Source organism: Rattus norvegicus, chromosome 4, assembly GCF_036323735.1.
Source record: "Rattus norvegicus strain BN/NHsdMcwi chromosome 4, GRCr8, whole genome shotgun sequence".
Taxonomy (NCBI): Eukaryota; Metazoa; Chordata; class Mammalia; order Rodentia; family Muridae; genus Rattus; species Rattus norvegicus.
Window position 1 is genome coordinate 122,571,394 of NC_086022.1, and position 22,719 is coordinate 122,594,112.

Below are 22,719 nucleotides of genomic sequence, written 5' to 3' on the forward strand. Positions count from 1 at the left end.
TCACAAGGGCTCTTACATCACAGAACTGTGTGAGGATAAGTCTGTGCAGCCTTCGGTCTTAGAATTCATTATAACTTGTTCTGCTGAGGCTGTACAGGAAATGCGGGCTCTTGGCCACTGAGTTGCGTTTGACTTTTTCTCCTCACAAGATGAAACTTTATATCTGGGAGTGATGGTGCATGCCTGTAATCAGGAGGCAGAGGCAGGAGGATTGCAGAATTGAAGCCAGATTGGGCTATAGCAAGATTGTTTCAAATGGGTGTGCAGGGAGGAGGGCACTGTGTTTGCAAATCTGCTTTGTGGAGAATGAGGAGCCACGAAGCGAAGGTTGCACTGACCTGGGAACCGGCCGCCTGCTGCCCCTGCCCGTTCTCCTCACCTGCCTCTGTCCTGGATGTTCACTGACATGACATTCCCTGTCCTGGAAACACCACATTTATCAAGCACCGGGATTTTCGTTCAACCGAAACTTACACCCGCTCACAATATGAAAAGCAAAATGCAGGCAATTGTTCATTAGCAAAAATGTATTCTGTAAGTCCGCACTCAGAGCATTTCCTCATTATAAAGTCAGCCAGAGAACAATGCCGCCTCTTGCTGGGCACAAACTGAGTCAGTGTGGCTGACAGCTGCAGCCCTTTATCAGCCCAGCATCCAAATTACTTCCCCATTGTGTTTTCTCACTAGGCATCCAGCAATCCTGAGTCACAAAGATAAGAAGCCCCAACAGTAGACATTTCTAAGAGGCCTTCCCAGCAGTGTCAGAACACCTTCAATGCCTGTGAAGGGGTGGCAGGGAGGTCTGTCCAAAAGGAATCTCTAACAATAGTTCTCCGGGAGGGCAGTACAGGTTGGTTTGAATCACAAATAGGAAAGGCAGATGAGAAGCACCAGAGCTGAAAGGGAGCACCACAGTCAGCGAGCCCGGACTCTGGGTTCTAGATGTAGAAGGGAACTCAAGTCTGAGACCTTGGCTGTACCTGCCCGGAATAGGCCTGAGAATGCTCCCCGCTCCAGCCTCCCCTCCAGTGCTGAAACATTTCTAGGGCGTGTCTGCTCCAGGGAGACCAGCTATTCTCCTTTGTCCTCCCCCTAGCATCCCCTGGAAAGTTCCCATAATCCCTAGCATAGACGGCGGCAGTGTCCTAGCCCAGGATGGCTTTCACTACCATGTGATGCCTCCCAGGCATCTGCTTATGGTCTCAAGGTCCTACTTACTGAAGGGATTCACCGCCGAGGGAACCAAGCACAGGGGACATTAGAAACCACCTTAAATTACCACATCTCTCCCTGAGATCTGAGATTCCTTAAGGTCCCAGGTTCTGTTTTGTACTTTGTCCCAGGAAAGACTGATTATGGTGACAGCAACACAGGCCGGCAGTTAAAACCTGTTCATGGTGTTTGTGTTTAACACAGTATTTCATTCAGTGTTTTCCAACTCAGTCCACTCATCAACTCTGTAAAGAATGTGGCGTTTCCCTTCCTATTCTGCATATGAGGAAGGTAAGATTTGCAAAGTTCTGCCCATGGTCCTGGCTGTGCATTCAGAAGACACACTGCAGCCCATGATCAGGGGACAAGTGGCTTCTAATATGCTGGGTGGGTGAGCAGGAACAGAGATTCTGGAAGGGCACTCAGGGGAACAGAGACCTTTCCTTTAGAGCTTCTGCCCAGTCTGCCTGGGGCAGCTCTGATTTGCCCTGAGAAAAGAAACCCTCAGATCACCACCCTCCACTGGGGGGCACAATGAGGGCATTGAAATCCAAGTCCCAGACGAGCTCAGAGACCAAGATCCTGGCTTAGAAATGCTGTGTACTTCAGTCATCCAACACTCCATTCGTGTGCTAGGTACTGCGACAGGGACTGAGGGGGTAACCTAGAGAGACAGGTGTGGCCCCTGCCTCTGAGAGTGTAGCCTTCTGGGGGCACACCTGTGTGGGCACAGGGGGCAGAATACTGTGATGTCAGTGGCTCCAGTTTGATTGAGCATCCCTTTTCCTGTCAGGGAGAGGTTGGAACTTGGAGAGTATGCATTGATAAAGAGCTGTCTCCATGCAAGATCTGGCAGCCTCCTGGAAGACCCCAGGGTGTCCACACTGCTTACATAGGAGCTCTAGTGACGTTAGAGAACAGTCACGTATTGATCTGCTGTGCGTCCAGACATGTGAATGGAAGCAAAACGGATAGGTTTCCACATGTAATTGCACATACCCCTAATATATCTGGGGAGAGCTCACTGCACCATGCTTGGACTGAGGTAAGCTCCCCCTCCCATTCCCCCTCCCAGCCAGGGCAGGGATCTGAAGGAGGCAGCAGGTAGCCAATATGCCTTTTCCCTCCTCATTCAGAGCCTACTTTGGGTCCTCGTGTTTAGACATGCTGCGTTCAGCCCCACCCTAGGAAGGTCCTGTATAGCTGAGAGCTGAGTCAAGACCTGGGCAAGCTCAGTCTATACACTCAGAATTAAGCCAGAGGTGGGACCCTCTGTGTCTAGGAATGCTCTGCTCATGGTGGCCCATGGCAACAGGCATGAACATTTGGCCACAGGCAGGGCCACAGTGGGCACGGCTGCTGTATGTAGTTTGGGCGGTTCTAACAGACTGTGCTGGGGCAAAGCTCCAAGAGAGATGGCTCTGCACCCAGGCCCAGGCCTATGTCCTTCCTCTTTCAGGCACTGGTCACCTAGGTCTAACCTTTCAGCGGCAAATGCTGTGTGCAAGCGGTGTGGCCAGGCTGGACTAGATCCCCGGACACGCACCTGCTTTCCTACTTTAGTACCTTTGTCCTTTCCCACCACCTCAGCATCAAAAGCACCTATGGGACTGCTTGGCCATATTCCTGAGTCCCCAGCAGAGCAAGGTGCTGCTCTCCTCTGCACCCTGTCCTACCCCTATGCATCCTCACTGTTTGCCCTGCACTCCTATATCTACTTTACCAGTCTGGGTTGCCCCTGAGGGAAGACCCTGCACCCCCTCCCCCTGCCGCTGCTCAGTGCCGCTTTATGCAGGGGCTGCTATGCATGCAGTGAGAACGTCAGCGTCACACAGTATGCTGCGGTTTGCATTCTGAGCAGCCCAAGCATGGCTGCCAGGCCATCACTTCTCTAGCTGTAGCCTCTTCCGCTTGGAGTTCCTCATCTCTGCTGTCTGCGGTCACCATCTTCCTCGGTCAGATCTGAGGGTGGTGGGATGAGGTCCCGGGGGTTCATCCTAGCTACCAGGCAGACGTCATAGCTGTCGTGCATGAGGACATTGACGGCCACAACGTTCCACTGGTTCTCCCAAGGGTCCAACTCCAGAATCTCTTTGGAGATAACCTCATGGCGATCTGAAAGGCAGCAAAGTAGGAAGACAAAACAGTAGACCAGCGTTAAGCTCAGAGGCCGTCGTCGCTCTCTCCAACGGCATCCTCTTTGAGGGCCAAGGGTTAATCAACAAACCACTGAATGTGGTACTGGAGGACTGTGGAAGACTTATGGCTGGAAAGACCGCTCGGCAATCATGAGCGGCTCTGCAGAGAACCTAATTTCAGTTTCCAACACCCACAGCGGACAGCTCACAACCATCTGTAGTTCTAGTTGCAGAGCATCTGAGACCCTCTTCTGGCCTCTGGGGACACCAGACACATACATGGTCCACGTACACATAACCAGACACTCATATATATGCATCAGTGAAAGTCAATCCACCTTTGAAAATTATTGTATTAAGTATTGACAGAATACATAGCTGTCTCCTGATGGAAGGATGTTCCGATGCCATGGACCTGTCTTGACTTCTGTGTGCACAGGAGGAAGCACAGCCTGAGTAGTGGGACCTTGACCCAACCATTGCCTTCCCTGGGCACACAGTTGGACAGATACTGACACAGCCAGCGTGGGGGTAGGATTCAGACCTGTCACAGATGCCACCATGTTCCTTACTGTTGACATCGGGGGCTCACGATCCTACCATGGAAGGTTGCAGTGACTTCCAGAGGCAGGTAGAAGAGAGACACAACCACACTTGGCGGGGCTCAGGGCAGGGATGTAACAGTGTTCCAGAGGCAGGGATGAGGCACAGCACTCGGGGTCCTATGTTAAAGACAGGCAGTGGAAGGCAGGGGTGAGGGGTCAGGCTTCCCTCCAAACATCAGGGACTATCTTTACTGTCTAGGCCTCTGTTAGGTTGATTTTTAATACTTTACTTTTATTTGTCTATATGTGTGTGTAAGAGACACGTGTGCGTATAGATACAACTGTCAGATCCCCGAAGATGAAGTTACAGTGGTTGTGAGCTATCTGCACGGTGCTTGGAACTGAGCTCAGGTCCTTTGCAAGAGCTGCGGGAGTTCTTAACCGCTGACACATCTCTTCATCCTCCTAATATTCTCATGTTGATTTTTTCCATATTCTTTAATTATGTAAAGATATTTTAAAATACCTGTCTTTTACCCTTTTACAAAAATCCTAAATTTGTGTTTTCTAAAATGTGTTCATGTAAAATATATGAAATATAGACAAAATATAAACAAATTTTTACACAGTTGTCTTATGACTAAAATGTTAATTTGATAATAGTATTTTTTTTAAAAAGTTAAAGAAAACACAGAACTTTAGCCTAATATTGGTTCTGGCCAGCAGGTGGCGATAAAAGCAAAAATTCCCACTGCAGGCTTCCCTGCTTTATTTATTTATTTATTCATTCATTTATTATTTCAGTCACTGGTAAGGGAATTCCTAGAGCCCCGAGCCTCACAGATGCTAGGCACTGAGCTACACTCCCATCTTGAATACTTTTCTAAAAATGGAGCTATTTAATCTCCAAACAGTTGTCCGGTCTCTTGTTCTTCCACTCGCCAGTCTGTACATCTGCTATAAGCCCTTTTTTTGGTTGTTGTTGGCCTCAGTGCACATCTGTCAAGCCATAGCTGGTTTCTGGGGCAGACTGTTCTAGAAGGGCAGCCTGGTGGTCTCATGTTCCTCCATGCAGCCACAGCTGATTGCTCCGGGTGGGTATGGATTCAAGGGGACAGAGAACTGATTTGTAGTCTGGGTACCAGGGAGTGGTGCGGGAGGTGGGCTGGGTCACCTGCATTCACTCTTAATAAGATTTAAACTTGGAGGGAGTGAGTCAAGTCATAGGTGACTGAGAATTGAGATTACCCAGATTGGCCCTTTAAGTCCAATTGTTCAAAACAGATTATATACAATTCAGGGAGAATGAAACACAGAAACCGTCAGTAGGAATGCACATAGGACAAGTTCTGTGGAGCCTCAACGCCCCAGGGATGAGGAGTCCAGACAGGCAGGCACATCGCCCCTTCTCACTCAGAGATTGGGTTCCCACTACGCAGACGCAGTCAGTACTGAACTGACAACAGAAGACAGAAGAAGAAGTCAGCAGAAGAGGTGTTAGGTACAAGTGAGGGGCACAGGATGCGAACTCTGGAAAGATGGGCTAGGCTTCTGGAGTGCTTGGAACATGGAGATCAGAAACTGTTCTAATCTGTTCTGAGGCCTGGTGGGTTGTGCTTTTCATACCTGAATCCCTGTGCCTAGCACCCTTCCAGTCACGGCACAAAGATACTTGAGGAAGAGCCTACCTAATGCAGAACTGGAGTAGACAGACATATTTGGTGAATCCTCCCTTTGGAAAGTGGGTGGCTTGGGACAAAGTATCCTTGTTCTGTGCCTCTTTTTCATTTTCTGTAATGCTGGCCTCAGAGGAGGGACTCAAGGGTCATATGAATGACTGTCTGTTGTCATAGGTGAACCCCGAGTGCAGTGCCTGGCACATGCCAAAGACAGGCTGGCCATGAACACTTCGGCTCTCTATGTGCACTGGTTCTGCATCTGTGAGCTCAACCAGCCCTGGATATAAAATATACAAAGAAGGCCCCGCCTCTGTGTGAGCACGCATGCTTAGAGTGTGTTAGCTCATACATGAAGTGTGGAAGCAGTTCTTAGACTGTGGGTCATGACCCCACATGCGATAGTTGTGAAAATGTTGGCAGCAACTAAGTTTAATAAATGCCCCTGGACTAGAAATTATTTAAAGGTCCAATGTGTGTTGTAGCTGAGGCATTGTTCACTTGTGTGGCACTCTGACCTCAGGGAAGTCCTGGTTCTAAACACAACACTGACAGTTGATCTGCAGTCATCCCACTGGTTGGAGTTCTCAGTGCCTGAAACACCTCAGCCCAGGTTCATGCCTGCCCACTATGTGTTAGGAACTGTAGGTTTGAAGTGGAAGCTTATGGGCTCTTTGGAGAGTCAGTTGTGTCGGATGGTGTTTTGCTGGGTCACACACATGAAGGAGTGTTTCGCCGAAGCAGACACAGGACAGAGGATATTCTGCTAAAGCAAGCAGTGAAATGACACACGATGAAGGATCCTTTGCTAAGGACGCGCATGTACTGGTCTGCCTTACACTGTGTAGCTGAGCTGCATTTGTCGGAACTCCGTAGAGAGAGATGCACCGAAGATCCTGTGGTGGCGTGTTCAAGTTCTCAGGCTGACTGGATGCACGTGCTGAGGCAAGGCACGTGCTGAGGTACACACAGGACTCCATAGAGTGACAGAGACAGAGCTTGGCTTGCTTATAGAGCTAGCTGCACAACACTTGTGGGGCTCTCTCTCATCTTCACTGATCTCCACTTCCCTGAGAGAGACACAGCTGAGAACTTCTCCTGGTCGCTCCTGCTGACTGGAGTTCAGGCTGAGGCTTGGCTGTCTCTGCTAGGTCATGTGTCACTGCTATTCTACCTAACTGAACTGCTGGCGTATCTGTGAAGTGTTTGCGAGTGGATCCAGCTGCTGCCGCCTGCTGACCTGTGAACTGAACTGCTGACTTCCAGACAACACGGATGGGAATTGTTACAAAGAATTTTTCTAAACAGGTCCACTTCCCCTGTATCCTTTCTTTCCCATTACCTCTGGTGGGTGGTGAGCTACAAGGGAGGTTAAAGAGTTTAAGAACCATCATTAATACTAGGATTTGAAAAAATTGAAGCTACATAGGTTTTTAGTTTGTTTAAATCTTGTCTTTTAGCTTTTCCTTTCCTTCCTTGCTTTCCTCCCTCCCTCCCTCCCTCCTCTCTCTCTCTCTCTCTCTCTCTCTCTCTCTTCTTTTTTGAGAAAGGATTTCTCTATATAGCTCTGAGTCCTGGCTGTCCTGGAATCCGGCATGCAGACCAGGCTGGCCTCAGACTCACGGGGGGCACCCACCTCAGCCTCCTGAATGCTGGAATTAAAGGCATGCATCACCACACACAGAAACTTCAGGGCTTTTGTTGAACACACAAAACTTCTGCTCTTTTTCTAACTTTTAAAGATTTGTTTATTTTATTATTTGTACATGTACTGTGCACCACATATGTGCTGTGGAGGTCAGAAGGTATTGGATCCCCTGGAACTGAGGTTCCAGACAATTGCGAGCTGCTCTACGGAACTCAAATCCAGACTTTCAACAAGAACACAAGTACCCTTAACCAATTCTGCAGGCTCGAGTTTCTGCTCTTACAGAAACATAATTGTGTTGAGGTTTGGTCTATTGCTATGTATTATAATACTACATTCTGTACAAGAAGGTCTAGGCCTACAAGTGGATTCAAATATCTACAGGCTTTTGTTGTGCAAACTTTGTTCCTTAATTTAAAACTGTTGGTTAAATAAAATTGGCAACAGTCAGTTACTGGGTAGAGAAGGAGAGGAGGAGAGGAGCGACCATAAGGAAAGAGGGAAAGGCCAGGAGAATTTGGGGCACACCACTGGGGAGGTAGTCAGGCCATCAGTTAGAAAAGATTAGGGGTAACTCCTAGTAATTGTCAAAGCCAAATAAATAACCAAAGTCTGGGGCTCATTCATTCGTAAGCTAGTCACGGGCTAAGCCTACATTGGTTGTGCTACATAATTGCCTAATTCGGGATAACAGACTTTTACTATTTTCCTCAGCGTGTAAGACTCAAATCCATGTGTCTTTGGGTTGTGTTGTGTTGCACTATTTGATTTTTAAAATGGCTGCTTGATTTGTTAACTCGAATTTCATTAAAAAAATCATTATATGTCCTAGAGGTTTACCCATGTTCCAGTATCACCAAACTGAAGACCAAGCCTTTGGCATACAGCTTTTGGGGCACACTGCAGGTTCAAGTAATAGAAAGGACACAGAGGTACAGGCCTCAGGGACACACACCTGAGAAGAGTCTGACACTTAGGTTTGCTGCCTTCACATATAGATGTCCTGACATTTTCTTTGTACTTTAGACGGTTTCTCCTTTCGGTGGTGTTGACATCAGCTTCCGATGCTTTGCTTCCTGAATTCTTTCATCTTCTCATATTACGTGTGTGTGTGTGTGTGTGTGTGTGTGTGTGTGTGTGTGTGTGCGAGAGAGAGAGAGAGAGAGAGAGAGAGAGAGAGAGAGAGAGAGAGAGAGAGAGCTCGCACTGATACAGCCCTGGATGGACTAGTACTGCGTAGCCTAGGCTGGCCTTAAACTCCCGGCAATCTTCTGCCTCCTGGGATTCAGGTCTGTGCCACGGTGCTGGGATGTCCTCTCATAGTTCTTCATGCAGAAAGCAGAGATGTGAGTTCCACGGGCCATCTTCCCCGATGTCTGATGTCTTCACTGTCAGTGTGGCCAGAATGGCTTAGGGGCTGTGGGTACCTTGCGATTTGGGGGTTGTTTTGTCAGGCTTTGGGGGTAGAGAATTTCTGCACTCTAGTGACTGCCCACTTCTCATCTCTCTCTCTGGGGTATATCTGATGCTTTTTGCCTACTACCATGAGAACATCTAAAGGGTCCTTATTTTTCAAACTGGAGGAATTTTTGGCTCAAACAACTTAAAAGTTGTCCTGCTGAATAAGAAGCGAGAGGCACTGCGTCTTAGTCAGGATTTCCACTGCTACAGCGAAACGCCAGCGCCCAAAAGCAAGTTGGGGGGAAAGGGTTTGTTTGGCTTATATTTCCATATTGCTGTTCATCATTGAGGGAAGTCAGGACAGGAACTTGAACAGGGCACAAATCCAGAGGCAGGAGCTGATGTAGAGGCCATCGAGGGGTGCTGCTTCCTGGCTTGCTCATCATGGCAGTCTCCTTTCTTATAGAACCTGACCCAGGGACGGAAGCACCCACCTCCCACATCAATCACCAATTAAGAAAATTATAGCCAGATCTTATGGAGGCATCTTATGGTGTCAAACTGACATAAAGCCATTCAGGACACTGGTACAGAGGAGGAAGCAGAAGGATCACTGCACCCCAGATATTCAGTGCCAGCCTGGGCAGAGCAAGACCTTGTCTTAAAAAAATAAAAAAACCAGAAGAGCAACAGGATTAAATTAATATAAGGACAAACACTTTCAGTTGTGCAAAGCTGTCTGATGTTGATCGAATGACTATGTTAATGGGCATGTTGGTACGTTAGCTGTTGAGATAATCAACTGGTCCTTTGAACAACCATCTAAGAAACATTCACTGTTTTCTCCATTCATACAGAAGGCAACAGGGCCAGACAAGCTAATTAACTCGCTTAGTGGAACACCGCTCTGAGGGAGCTAGGTAGCACGATCAGTGAGTTTAGTCACAGAAACACTAAACCCTATGCCAAACAAGTAAAAGTACGCACCCACCCAAACACTTCTAGAGTGTATACGTTAACTAACCATGGCTTAGGGCGAGAGGAAATCTAAACAGAGCAGAAATCACAGCAGGTGTGTTGAATTCAGATTTCACCACTGAAGGACAAACAGCAGGATGGAGATGGGAAAGAACTGTCAGAGAGGTTTCCTGATGCCACCTGGGATCTGGTGTGGTAGTAGGCAGGACTGTGATCATTAGGTAATACAGCAGCATGGGGGCGGGGCAAGGTGGGGGCGGGGCAAACCAAGGCACCCAGTAAAAGATGTCTGTCTGCTGCAGTATGGATGAGGGAAAGGGCCTGATTCTTACATTTCTTTAAAAGTACTTCAGAAGAAGCAAAAGAAGGAAAATAAAACTATATTTAGGGCACAAATCAAAACAACAAGCTAGCTGATGTGATCACTGGAGTACAGACGGTTGGGGGAGCCTTTCTGGAATAAGCTTTCTGACGCTGGTGAGGTTTAAAGAGAGATGTCTCCCAGGAACCTGGACGGTGGAAAGTCTTCAACACTGGGTCCGCTTTGTATTCTAATTTTATACTCTAAAATCACAAGATGGAGCAGACACACAAGCAAGAGTTTACCGGAAGGGCGGTCATTAGGTTGTTAAGGGCAACGACCCACTGCTTCGGCTGTCCTTCCAGGTCATTCTGTTCCTGGTAACAAGGGAAGCCACGCTTGGCAAACAGGCAATACAAGCGTTAAGTAAATCACTAAATAAGTCAATAAGTCAACCAGCCTGGTCAATTTAGTGGGACCCTGTCTCCAAATAAAAAGTGTGTGTGTGTGTGTGTGGGGTTGGTGATATAGCTCAGTGGCAGAGAAACTGCCTGGCATGCATGAGGCCCTTGGTTCAATCCCCAGTACAGAAAAGAAGAATTAGCATGACTTTGACAGAATTTATATGCTATAATTTTAGATCAAATTGGGAAGGGTTTACAGCTTAGCGGCGACCCTAATTAGAAGCTAATTAGATATACTTCTCAATCTTGGGAGCAGGGAACGCTTTATTATTTTTTGAAATCCCAGTGAATATACTAGCCACATGGAAAGCAGGAAATCACATCGGACTTCTGACCTCAAATCAAGAACTTTCAAAAGTGTGACAGAGTCATTTGTGCCAAGCTGAAAACTGTTTCTGAGAGTTTCTCTGGTTTTCTTTGCAGCTCCTCCTCTGTCCTCTGGCCCCAGGTACAGTATACAGCTTCATGTCCCTGCCTTTTCACATATGCCTCCAAGCGTCTCTTCTGCGTGCTGTACCACCATTTACAAGAGTCTTGGAATGGTTCTATACTCCATACTTTGCCATTTCAAAGTTGAATACTGTTTTAACTCTTGTTGGAATGTTCAAGAGTTCCCCGCTGAGGGCTGGAGATGGCTCAGCAGTTAAGAGTGTATGTATGCTGCTCTTGCAGAGGACCCAAGTCCAGGTCCTAGCACCAAGCTGGTGGCTCACAACTGCTTGTTACTTCAGCTACAGGGGATGTGGTGCCCTCTTCTAGCCTGTATGGGTATTGCATCCATACATGAACACACATATAGGCGTGTACACACACACTTGAAAATAAAACATTTTAAAATCTGATAGGCATAGTGGCTCACCACTGAGTCGTAAAGATGAGCATATTAGTACTGGTTTATCCTTTGATAATAAATTAAAAGTAAAATGTGTTTATTATGTGTATGTGTGTGAGTAGTTGACTCTCCCCCTCTACCCCGACCATGTGGGCTCCAGGGACTGTACTCAAGTTCTCAGTCTTGGGGACAAAGGCATGTTTCATCAGCCCCTGAACCATTTAACTAGCTTTTAAAGTTTTAGCATTGTGGACAGGTGTACAGTTTCTATAACTTCTACTTCTGTGCCACCTTCTGAGTGGCAGCAAGGATGCCTGGCCCTACCCTGGGGCCATGGGGAATGGGTGCAGGAGGAGGGAGCCTTGCATTGCCTCAGCAAGAATAGTAGAGGCGTGGCCAATAGAGGGCAGCCTTGCACGGCTGGAGTCATCCTGTGGGTTCTGCAAGCTGACATAACTGCCCCTGCTCTCTGGGACTGTGTGGCCATCATTCAAACACGTAGACAGACCTCTCATTGCTGCAGCCAGCGGCCTTTTGTGGATTAATTTCCCCGTCTTCCTCATGCTGTATTTAAAAACCACGTATATGCTGCCATCGTTCCCAGGAGTCTATTATTTCACAGACATGGGATAAACTTGCCATATTAATCGTAAATGGAAGGTGATAGCAGGCAGGCTCTCCCTCAGAGAGAGGGTGACCTTCTGTGTGACCTCAGGTGGTCTCCATCCCCACCAGGTTGGTGTGGCATCTTGGTTCATCCTCTTGGTGTCACTCTTGGTACTTTTTAAGCGTGGGGCTTAGAGAACCAGGAAAGGGGCTGGCATTTGAGTTGACCTACTTAGGATGAAATATCATCGTCGTGCTAGCAAGGAAAGGCACAGGAGGCTGAACCCCATGTCAGCTCTTTTCAATCCAGGTACTCCCCCAAAATAGATGTGCCACATGCAGCATCACCGTATTCCCTGAAGGAGTCAGGCAAGCCTGAGTAGCACAGCGCCAGCAACCAGTGGTTCGAGAACAGTGTCTTATAGAAAAGGGGCTCAGCTACACCAGGGAGTAAGTGGAACGTGGGCATGAGGTTTGTGGTAACTAAGGCAGTGGAAGCCTGAGATGTGGTAGACTGCCTTGGGATACACTCCATGCTGTTTAGGGCATGCTCTGTGCTGTGGAAGGTACTTCAGTGGAAACATCAGGGACCGTTTTCATCTAGGTTTTACTCTTTAAGACATGAGAAAAGTGGGAAGAGTGTTTGGGGAGGCCATACACTGTGTTCCACTGATTATCAGTGAAATGTCAACTTTCTCGGTTTTATTATAAGAATAGTATTACTATTTATTTTAGATTTATTTTTTATTTTAAATTCTCTCTCCTTCTTCCTCTCCCTCTCTCTCCCTCTCTCCCTCTCCCTCCCCCCGTGTGTGTGTGTGTGTGTGAGGATGTCAGGTCCTCTGGAGTGATAAGTGATTGTGAGCTGCCTCACTTGGTACTAGGAACTTAACTCAAGTCCTCTGGAAGAGCAATGCACATTACTAAGTTCTGAGCTGTACCAGTCCTACAGAAAAGGTATTGGGGGCATTTCCCACTGGCTTCTGTAAGGCGAGCCTTGCCTCTGCTGTGCCCATTTCCCCTTTATTCAGTTTCTGTTCTGTGTCATGTTGTCATCGATGTGACCAAATGCCCGACAAGAAACATCTTAAGGAGGAAGGATTTTTTTTCTGAGCTCCAGGTTTGAGGGGACACAATCCATCCTGTGTCAGCTTCATGGTGCTGGGCGTGAGTGGTGGCTTGCTCTGCTCACAGGTAGGCAGACCGGGAGATAGACTGAAAGCAGGATGGCCATAAACTGGAGGTCTACTCCCCAGAGACCCTCTTCCTCCATTTAGACCAGTGTTTCTCAACCTGTGGGTTGAGACCTTTTTTGGGGTCAAACAATCCTTTCACAGAGGTTGCCTAAGACCATTGGAAATATCAGATATTTATACTACGATTCATATCAGCAGTAAAATTACAGTTATGAAGTAGCAACAAAAATAATTTTATGGTTGGGGGTCACAGCAACATGAGGCACTGTATTAAAGGGTTGCAGCATTAGGAAGGTGCTCTAGACAGACCTTCCCACCTAAAAGTTACATAGCCATCCTAAAACAGGTCCTAAAACAGCAGCTGGGGACCAAGTCTTCACACATCTGAGCCTGAGGGAAGCAGTTCACACCAAAACCATAACATAGGTTTATTTCAATTTACACCTCACTGTGAGGTGCGCTCTGCATTCTTCCCTGCAAGTGACCAGCTCTGAAGAGGGGAATGAGCCTTCTTACTGCCTGTGATGCTCTGGCCTACCGGATGTGTGAATCTACAGAGAAGAGTCCAGCTTGTTCCCACTCAGGGCTGTGACCTGCTCTGCTGGTGGTAAGCGAATTGTCAGTCAGTGAAAGCAAAAGATTAACCAAACCCTGACTCAGGAAGGAAGGGTGCAAGAGTAATGCTGTGACCAGCAGGTGACAGCCTGCCCACAAGGATCAGAGAGCAGCAAGTGCTCTGTAGGTGGAGTGGAAAGGAGTGGGGCTTCATGATCCCACAGGGCACTCGAGACGGGATCACACAGACAGGAGTGTGTGGCAGCAGTCTTGCCTGGACCACGCATTTAATTAGTGAAGGATTCCATCAGAATGAAAGAACGCACCATCACTTTTGATCAAGGGGTAATTAGCATTCCATTGATGGACTGTAAACCAATTCCTACCTTTTCTAAATTTATTCGTAAGAGGATTTGTAGTCCTGGCTGGTTTGAAACTTACTATGTAGACCAGGCTGCCCTTGAACTCATAGTGATCCACCTGCCTCTGCTTCCCAGGGCTGTGATGAAAGGCATGCACCAGAATGTTATTAGGCATGTTTCTATAAAGTCACACAGAAGCATTAAAGTAGCACATTAGGGTGTGGCGGCTCAGCAGTGCTCTTCTGGGGGTTCTGGGTTGGGCTCCTAGCACCCACATGGCAGCTCTTCGCGCCGCTGAGAGCTGTTTCCCCATGGAGTTTACCATGACTTGTTTCTCTGCTCAACTCTATAAGGACCTTTGAGTTACTCAGGTTCAGAAATTATAACTTGAAGGATACTCATGTACAAGTTTTTGTATCGTCATTCTTCTGTCTTGGGCAATCACTGAAACACACACCAGGTATTGCCTTTTCCCAGACTGGCTGCTTTGCTTGGCATTCTCACCAGGAATGCATGGGAGTCAGCTTTTAACACTCTCACGAGGTCAAGACCTAATTATCAAATAATGTCTTAAACTATTTAGCCTTTCAGATAGTTGCCGTGTGGTATCTCATGGTGACTTTAATCCACATTTCCCTAAGGAAATGGAGTTGAACATCTTATTTCAGATTTTGTGTCTACTTCAGTGAAGAGTCTGCGAATCTTGTGCCCTCTCACTTACTATTCGTGTTGTTAGGCTTGGGGGCAAGCACCACTGAGCTATCCAACATCAATCAATTCTGAACACCATCCTGAAGTGAACATTTCTGGCTTCTTTGGAGACTCAGTTGTCTCACATGATGTTTTTCATAAGCTGTCTTATGAGAGGATGTTTCGCTGAGGCAGACACTTGAGAGGATGCGAGGTGTTTGGAAAGAATATAAGTAGAACCCAACAGAGAGTGAATGACTCTTGCATTCGTTCACTGGCCTTCACTGATCTTGGGACTTCATAGAGAGAAACATGACAAAGAATCCATGGTATTCCAGTTGCTTCTCGCCACTCCCGTGGACTTGTGCTGATTCAGTTCCGTGGAGCCTTGAGCCGCTGTTACTGATTTCCGTGTGGTGTTTGCCTATTGGACTGACTGCTGCTACTGATACGTGTTTGCTGTTTTGAAATGGATTGCTGATATCCTGACAACAAAGACGGGTATCACCCCAAAGGACTACTTCTAAACAGGTTCACATCCTCCTTGTCCTATTAACCAACTCTCTCCCCTACCTTTGGTTAGTGGGCTAGAAGGGAGGTTGAAGCATTTTAGAACACTAATTAAAGTAGGTTTTGAAAAAAAAACAAAACAAAACCTAAGCCCACACCTCAATTACTTCACTCAATTACATTCTTGTTAAAAATCAATTTGCTGGTCAGGAACTGTGGTACATGTCTTTTTTTTTTTTTTTCCCTTTGGTTCTTTTTTTTCGGAGCTGGGGACCGAACCTAGGGCCTTGCGCTTCCTAGGTAAGCGCTCTACCGCTGAGCTAAATCCCCAGCCCCGAACTGTGGTACATGTCTTTAATCCCAGAACTCAACTGGCAGAGTCAGGAGGATCTCTATAAGTTCAAGGCTAGCCTGGTCTAAATAGCCGTGTCAGATCCTGTCTCAAAGCAAAACAAAACAAAATGAAATAATTTGACACATTTCTTTGGGTCTATTTCTAGATATTTGGTTTTTGTTTTGTTTTTAAACCCATTTTCATGTCCTCTTGTCCCCACTGTGTTAAGGCGGGCTTTGTACAGACTCTTCAAGCTATAAGATGAACAACATCCTTGCCTCATTGTCTGCTTTGAAAATAGCCCCTTGCTTTCCTAGCTCGTTTTGCTTCCATAGAAATCTGACAATAAACTTGTCTATGTGCACACGAAGTCTGAACAGGATTTTGATTAGGAGTGAATTAAATGTTTCGGTCAATTTGGGGGGAATCAACATTACCATAGTAAGTCTTCCAACTCATAAAACTGGAAGCTCATTTGTTTAGCTGTTTCCAGATGCAGACCCTCAACGAAGTTTGTTAGATTTACGGCCACCGAGCTTTCTCTCCAGCACTGCACCCCTCCCTGCCCTGTGTGTTTGAGATAGGATCTCATGAAGCCCAGGATTTCAGACTCTGTGTAACTTGAGGATGGTTGATTGGTGAACCCAGACTTTACCACCTCCGTCTCCCAAGTGCAGCCCGGATCCCTGATCTGCTCATCTTTTGACTTTTGGTTGGTTGTTTACTTGTTTACTTGTTTTTTAGAGACAGGGTTTCTCTGTGTAGCCCTGGCATCCTGAAACTCACAGAGATCCACCAGCCTCCGCTTCCTGAGTGCCAGGCTGAGAGTCGTGTGCTACCACACCTGGTTCATCCTTTGACTTTTAAGTACCTATGCAGTTATGGTTACATTCGGTTTCTTTTTCTTGCTTTGAGGCAGGGTCTCTCCCAGGCTCGCTTTAGGCACACAATCGTCTGTGTCAGCCTCAGGGTGCTGAGGTAGCCGGTGTGCTCCCTCACACCCAGCATCAATCAGACTCATAGACACCATACGGTTAGATGCAGTTTAGTTAGTCTTAACAATTGCTGTCCTTTAGCTAATTTAATTAGTCCACAGACAAGAGAATAACCAGGAACATATGTAAGTAAAGAGACGCATTTTTAGTGGATTTTATTTATAGAACACAGTGAACTAGATCTACCAGGGTTGGGCTACAGTTTCCAAATCCCTGGTTTTGACTATTATTTTTTGTTGTAATATTAATGTGCTTGAGTTTAGGTCTGATCTATTTAAAATTTCTTTTTTCTTTTCCTCTCTTTGTTTTTAAAGTGTGTGAATATTTTCCATTTCCATTTTAAAGTTATCTTGAAGTTTAAAATCCCATGTCTTTGCATAGTTTTTTGGTTGTATTTTAGGAGCTGTTTGTTGTAAGGTTCATTATACACAACTGTACACAGTTGGCCATTCCGAATTAACACATTGCCACTTTAAGTAGAGTATAGGAGTCTTTTTACCATGAAAGTCCCTTCCCTTCTCATAGAAAGGGAGATGGGAATACTTTAAATTTTTTTATTTCATATTATTGAAAGGGAGAAAAATAGCCCACTACATGTGCCCAAATATTTACTGCTTATGTGTCTCTTCATTGACCCACGGGGTTCCTGGCTTCTCCACCACGTCCCCTATAATTGTGGGGCTGGAATCTGGGCCTCGCCATGCCACGCAGGTGCCTGGCCTCCATGTTTCTCTGTGGCGTCAGTTGTTTTTCTTCTTTAGGGACTTTCCTTTTCAAGGACAGGTCTGTTATGACAAGTTCTGTTTCCTTCACACAGGGAGTGGCTTGGCTTAGTGCTGGTTCCTAAGCAGCATCTTTGCTGCCTACAGTTTTCAGATATTTGCTTTTCTTTAGTCCTTTGAGAATCTTGTCCCGTCCTTGGCTTGAGAAATACGGCCATTTTGATGTCTGTTCTCTCACATATTATCTGTTGCCTTTCTCTTGCTTCTTTCAAGGTTTTTCATTGTCCTTCGTGGTCAGAAGTTTGGTTATGCGTTGGGTGTGACCCCATGATAGTCCTTCATAGCTCACAGGCTTTGAAAACAGTAAGCTACCCTGAGTTCACCTTGAAGTTCCTCTGCACACCCACTTCTAAGGGGCATGCTCCATTCTAAGCAGTTAGCAACTTCCTTATTTGGCGTTAAGTCCTTCAGGGCTGCAGCTAATAAGAGCTTATCACCTAATTGCATTTAATAAAAATATTTTAAGTGAATGAAACCCAACAGGCATCATCCAAGGTATTAACTTTTAATCCCAACAGCATATTACAATAATTTAAAGTCTTTTTTAGAGGTGGTGAGACTGCTCAGTGGGTAAAGGTACTTGCCACCAAGCCTGATAAGTTGAGTTTCATCCTTGGGGCCTGCACGGTTAATGGAAGAATTGATTCCTGCAAATTGTCCTCTGACCTCTGCATATCACACACACACACACACACACACACGCACACACACACACACAGAGCAAATATAAAAATTTTTAAATTTAATCTTTAAATCTTTAAGAAATCTTTTTAAAAAGCCTCCATATCAAATGCTATACTTTTTTTTTCTTTTTTGGAGCTGAGAACCGAACCCAGGGCCTTGCACTTACTAGGCAAGCGCTCTACCTACCACTGAGCTAAATCCCCAACCCCAAATGCTATACTTTAATTTGAAAGGTTAGCCTACTATTTAGAAAGCAGACTTTGAGGCTGTGTATGTGACTCTGTATCCCAAATTCGATATTTACCCTTGTTGTGACCTGTCATGCATCAGTTTCTGCATGTATAAGAGTGATACCAGTATCTCCCTTGTAGGCTGTTGTGAGGATAAATGAATGAACTTGTGCACAGTGCCCAACGCTGCTGTAGGCTCAGTCAGCACCACCATCAGTCTTACACTGCCCCCGAGAGTCGGGGAACTCACAAAGTAATTCCCAGGGCATTTTCTCCCTGTTGATTTGGGTCTGTCCTCTGCAGCCATCATAATGCCACCACTGTGACTGGGCTAGGCTGTGCTAGAGGGGACAGACGGATCTAAAAGGAGTTCTGTTGGGCAGATAGGGGAATCAGGAAGCCTTTCTAGTCCCCAGTGAAGGAAGGAAGGATGTGGAAGGAATGGAACTGCAGTGGGAACATTGCTGGGGTCCTGGCAAGCTGAAGCTGAGGGGACAGATACCCTGGTCCACTAAAAGCAGAGCACCTCAGACCCGGACTCTGGATGCGACCTCGGCAGCCAGAGCTGGACTGAAATGGCAGGTCCTGTTCCCTACCACGCATGCAGTTTTCTTGTAGTCCTGGAGGGAGGAAGTAGCCGCAGGTTGCACATAAGTGCCTGCACCAGAAAACCCTGCCGAACTGAATGAAAGAATTCCATGTCTTTTAAGAGCTCAAGGTCTTTTTTTTTTAAACAAAGATGCTGAAGCCCATGAGCTCCCTTGAAAAGCAGGGTTCTTGGGTACCAAACACAGGCAAAGGAGTCACCAGTAATTCTTAAGGTGACAGCTTTGTCACCTCTCGGGTATCCTGATTGCTGGAATGGGTGTCTGCCACTAGGTGTCATCTACCACCAAAGTCTTCATGTCTGGGATGTTCTTTCTGCCTCTTCCTCATGCCAACTGCACGGTTTATCTGGGGGCTTGGTGCCACACAAACTTTGTGAATATGCAAAAAACCCCACTTTTTTCACATATAGGGAGTGAATGTCATATGCACTAATGCTGCTTTTAAAGGACAGATAACAACTACCATTCTCCTGCTTTGGTGGTCTGCTTCTGGTTTGACACTAAAGAAGAACTGAGCTGAAGTACCCATAGGGAGACAGTGATGGTCCCTTCCCCTTCTTCCTTCCTTTGACCCCTGCCGCTCCCCTCCCCCCACAACACAAACCTACCTTCCTGGGCATTTCCTAATGAGTCATGGACCACATGATTTCTGGAGACCCTTCTCTCTCAGAGCAGTGCTTGCATGATTCACTTATGCTAGGGTACACATCAGCGCCCCACTTTGTTGCCGAGTGCTCTTCTGCTGTGTGGGTACAGAACTTTTTGTGCATTCAGCAGCTGTGAAGCATGTGGGTTGATTTCCCCTCCAGGCTGTTACAACACTGCAGTGTGGACACTCCTCTATGGACTTCTGTGCATACCTGGAGCTCGAGTCCCTTATGTAGGTACTACGGTCAAACTGCTAAGTCACATGGGCCACTGGAGGTTTATCCCTGTGAGGAAGTACAGGCTGTGTCTCACAGCAGCTTCACACGTAAGCCCTCACCAACGGTGCACAAGGATTCTGACTTCTCCAGTTCTTCCTTGTCAGCACGTGTGATTATCTAGCCTTTTGTGACAGTCACTCTCATGGGGATAAAGTGTGAGCTCATTGTGATTTGATGATGTCCAGCACTTGGCTATTGGTTTATATTCATAGGAGAAATGCCATTTTGTTTTCTCCCCACCTTCACCCTGAGCTGAGGATTGAACCCAAGGTCTTGTGCTTGCTAGGCAAGTGCTCTACCACTGAGCTAAATCCCCAGACCCCACTGGAGAAATGTCTGTTCCGGTCCTTTGTCAATTAAAACATGGGAAACTCCCTCCCTCCACAAAGAACTACAGGTGACTGAGGAATGCTGGGAGTCTTTCCCAGGGAAAAGCCCACCAGCCAGTCAGCCCTGAAAGCATAGACCCAAGTAACAGTATGCAGACTGATTGTGCTGTATTTATGCGTTTAGGAACAGTATATGACAGGGTTTGGTGGGAGCGAAGGGATGGGGAAATGATGCAATTATATTATAATCTCAAGAAATAAAATCAATGTTGTTTTAAAAGTTAGTGATCTTTTTGTTATTGACTTGGAAGATTTCTTTCTGCAGTCTAACCGTGTCTCTTATTTGTCAGGTATATGGTTTGCAACTTTTCTCTCATCTGTCAGTTGTCTTTTTAAACAATACTTTCAGAATGACTTGCCTGTTCGCTGTGTAATCTAAAGTCACAATGATGTCCATATTTCCTTCTAAGACTTTGTAGTTTTATATTCACAGGTTTTTATCCTTTGAGCCCATCTTTGTACATGGTGTGAGAGGCACTCACTCTTTTGCCTGTGGCTATCCAACCATTCCTGTACAATTTGATGGTGAAAGATCTTTTCCCAATTAAGCTATCCTAGAAGCTTTGTAGAGAACCAAGTGACTATAATAGAAAGAGGTCACTTCTGACCGCTCAGGTCACTTCTGATCTCCCACTGAGCCATTCCTGTGATTTGCTGGCATCCCACAGTCTGCTCTGTCATAGCTTTGAAGTAAGTATTTGGCTCTCATTATAAAGGTCTCTTGCATTTCTATACACATTTTCTCTTAAAATTTTTTCATATAATATATTTTGGGCATGCTTTTTCTCTCCCCGACTCTTTTCAGCTTCTCTCTCCACCTCCCTACCCACCAAAGTTTATGTTCTCTTCTATCTTTTTTTGGGAAAAAAACCCCACAAAAATAAAAAAATGAAAGTCAATATAAACAACAAACCAGTAAGACAGAAAATGCCAAAACAAAACAAAAAGCCCACAAAAACACCGTGGAGTTAATTCATTTTGTGTTGGTCAGCTCTATTTAAAATTTACACCATTTTATTAACCTGGCTACTTATTTGGATTCTCATTTAATATTTTTGGATAGTTTATTAATCTCTATTTTATGTATGAGAGTTTTGTCTGCGTATATGTTTATGCACCCCGTACACAGTAATCTCCTAGACTGGATGAGGTCATTTGATCCTATGGTTCCAGAGCTATAGACACATGGATGCTGGGGACCAAATCTGGGTCCTCTGCAAGGACAGCAGTGCTTTTAATACTGAACTATCTCTCCAGCCCTGTGCTATTATTATTAAGTAGTTTGTGCTTTTCAATGTACAAGTTCTGTGCTTTTTGTTAAAAAATTTCCTAGGTATTTTATTCATTTTAATGGCACTTAAATGGAATGTTTTCTTAATTTTAACCTTTGGATTGTTCGCTACAAGGGCATAGAAATATGATTTTTCTGTTCATTAACTTTCCATCTTGCAACTTTGCTAAACTTGTTTCTTAATACCAATAAGTTAAAAAACCTTTTCAGAATTTTCTAAGTACAAAATCATATGATAGGCAATTAATTATTACTGTATAATCTGGTTTCCTTTTCTTTTCTAACTGCTCGGAGCAGAATCTCCAGCACCATGCCGACCGGAAGGGGCAAGAATGTACATTTTTGTCTTGTTCCTGAGTCTAAGGACAAAGTTTTCAGTTTTTCACTAATAAGTATGATGTTAGCTGCAGATTTTCCATAGATGTGTGTTTGTAGTTCAGTTACTTTGCTGAGTGTCTTAGGTAGGTTTTCCATTGCTGTGAAGAGACACCATGGCCAAGGCAATTCCTATAAAGGACATTTAATTGAGGACAGTTTACAGGTTCAGAGATTCAGTCCATTATCATAAAGGCAGGAAGCATGGCAGCATCTACACAGACACAGTGCAGGGGAAGCTGAAAGTTCTACATCTTGTTCCGAAAGCTGCTAGGAAAACACTGTCTCCCAGGCAGCTAGAAGGATGAGAGGGTCTCTAAGCCCACCCCACAGTGACATACTTCTCCCAACAAGACCACACCTACCCCAACAAGACCACACCTCCTAATAGTGCCACTCCCTGGCCAAGCATATCGAACCACCACACTGCTTGCATTTTGTGTGGGAGCTGGATTTTGTTGTCCTTTATTTTTCATCTGCTAAGACGATCGTCTGTTTTTGTCCTTTATTTTATTTAAGAGGTGTGTTACATAAATGAGTTTTTAGACAATTAGTCACTGTTGCCTGTCTGGGAGAATCTGGCTTGGTCATAATGTGTAATTCTTTTTGAATGTGGGTGGATTCAGTTTGCTAGTATTTTGTAGAGGAGTTTTACCTTGGCGATTTTTGACTTCTTTGGTGTGTCTATATGTGTGTATGTGCCACATGTACAGGTGGATGTAGACATGAGTGCATACATGGAAGCCCGCGTTGACATCGACCATCCTCAAGTCCTCAACGGCTCTGCACCTTGTTTGTTTTTTTAAGTTTTACTTTTAATTTTTTATTCTAAAATATTTAATTGCATGGGTGTTTTGCCTGCTTACATTTCTGTGTATCGTGTGTGTGTGTGTGTGTGTGTGTGTGTGTGTGTGTGTGTCCAAGGAAGCCATAAAACTGGAGTTGCAGGTGAGCTGTCATGTGGGTGCTGGGATCAAACCTCAGACCTCTG

General features: G+C 45.7%; 1 protein-coding gene across 2 annotated transcripts in view; it reads right to left on the bottom strand.

The window, feature by feature from the left end:
- Window positions 1-509: 509 nt before the first annotated feature.
- The window catches only part of Kbtbd12 (kelch repeat and BTB domain containing 12), a 73,993-nt gene continuing 51,783 nt past the window's right edge, over window positions 510-22,719 (bottom strand). Inside the window, exon 6 of one of the 2 annotated variants that reach the window (XM_003749799.6) lies at window positions 510-3,327. In XM_003749799.6, the coding sequence (XP_003749847.1) occupies window positions 3,134-3,327 (194 nt within the window). In that variant the 3' untranslated portion in view covers window positions 510-3,133. Of the gene's footprint in view, window positions 3,328-3,358; window positions 4,073-22,719 lie in introns of those variants that run through there. The other variant, XM_039108733.2, reaches the window with a different exon arrangement.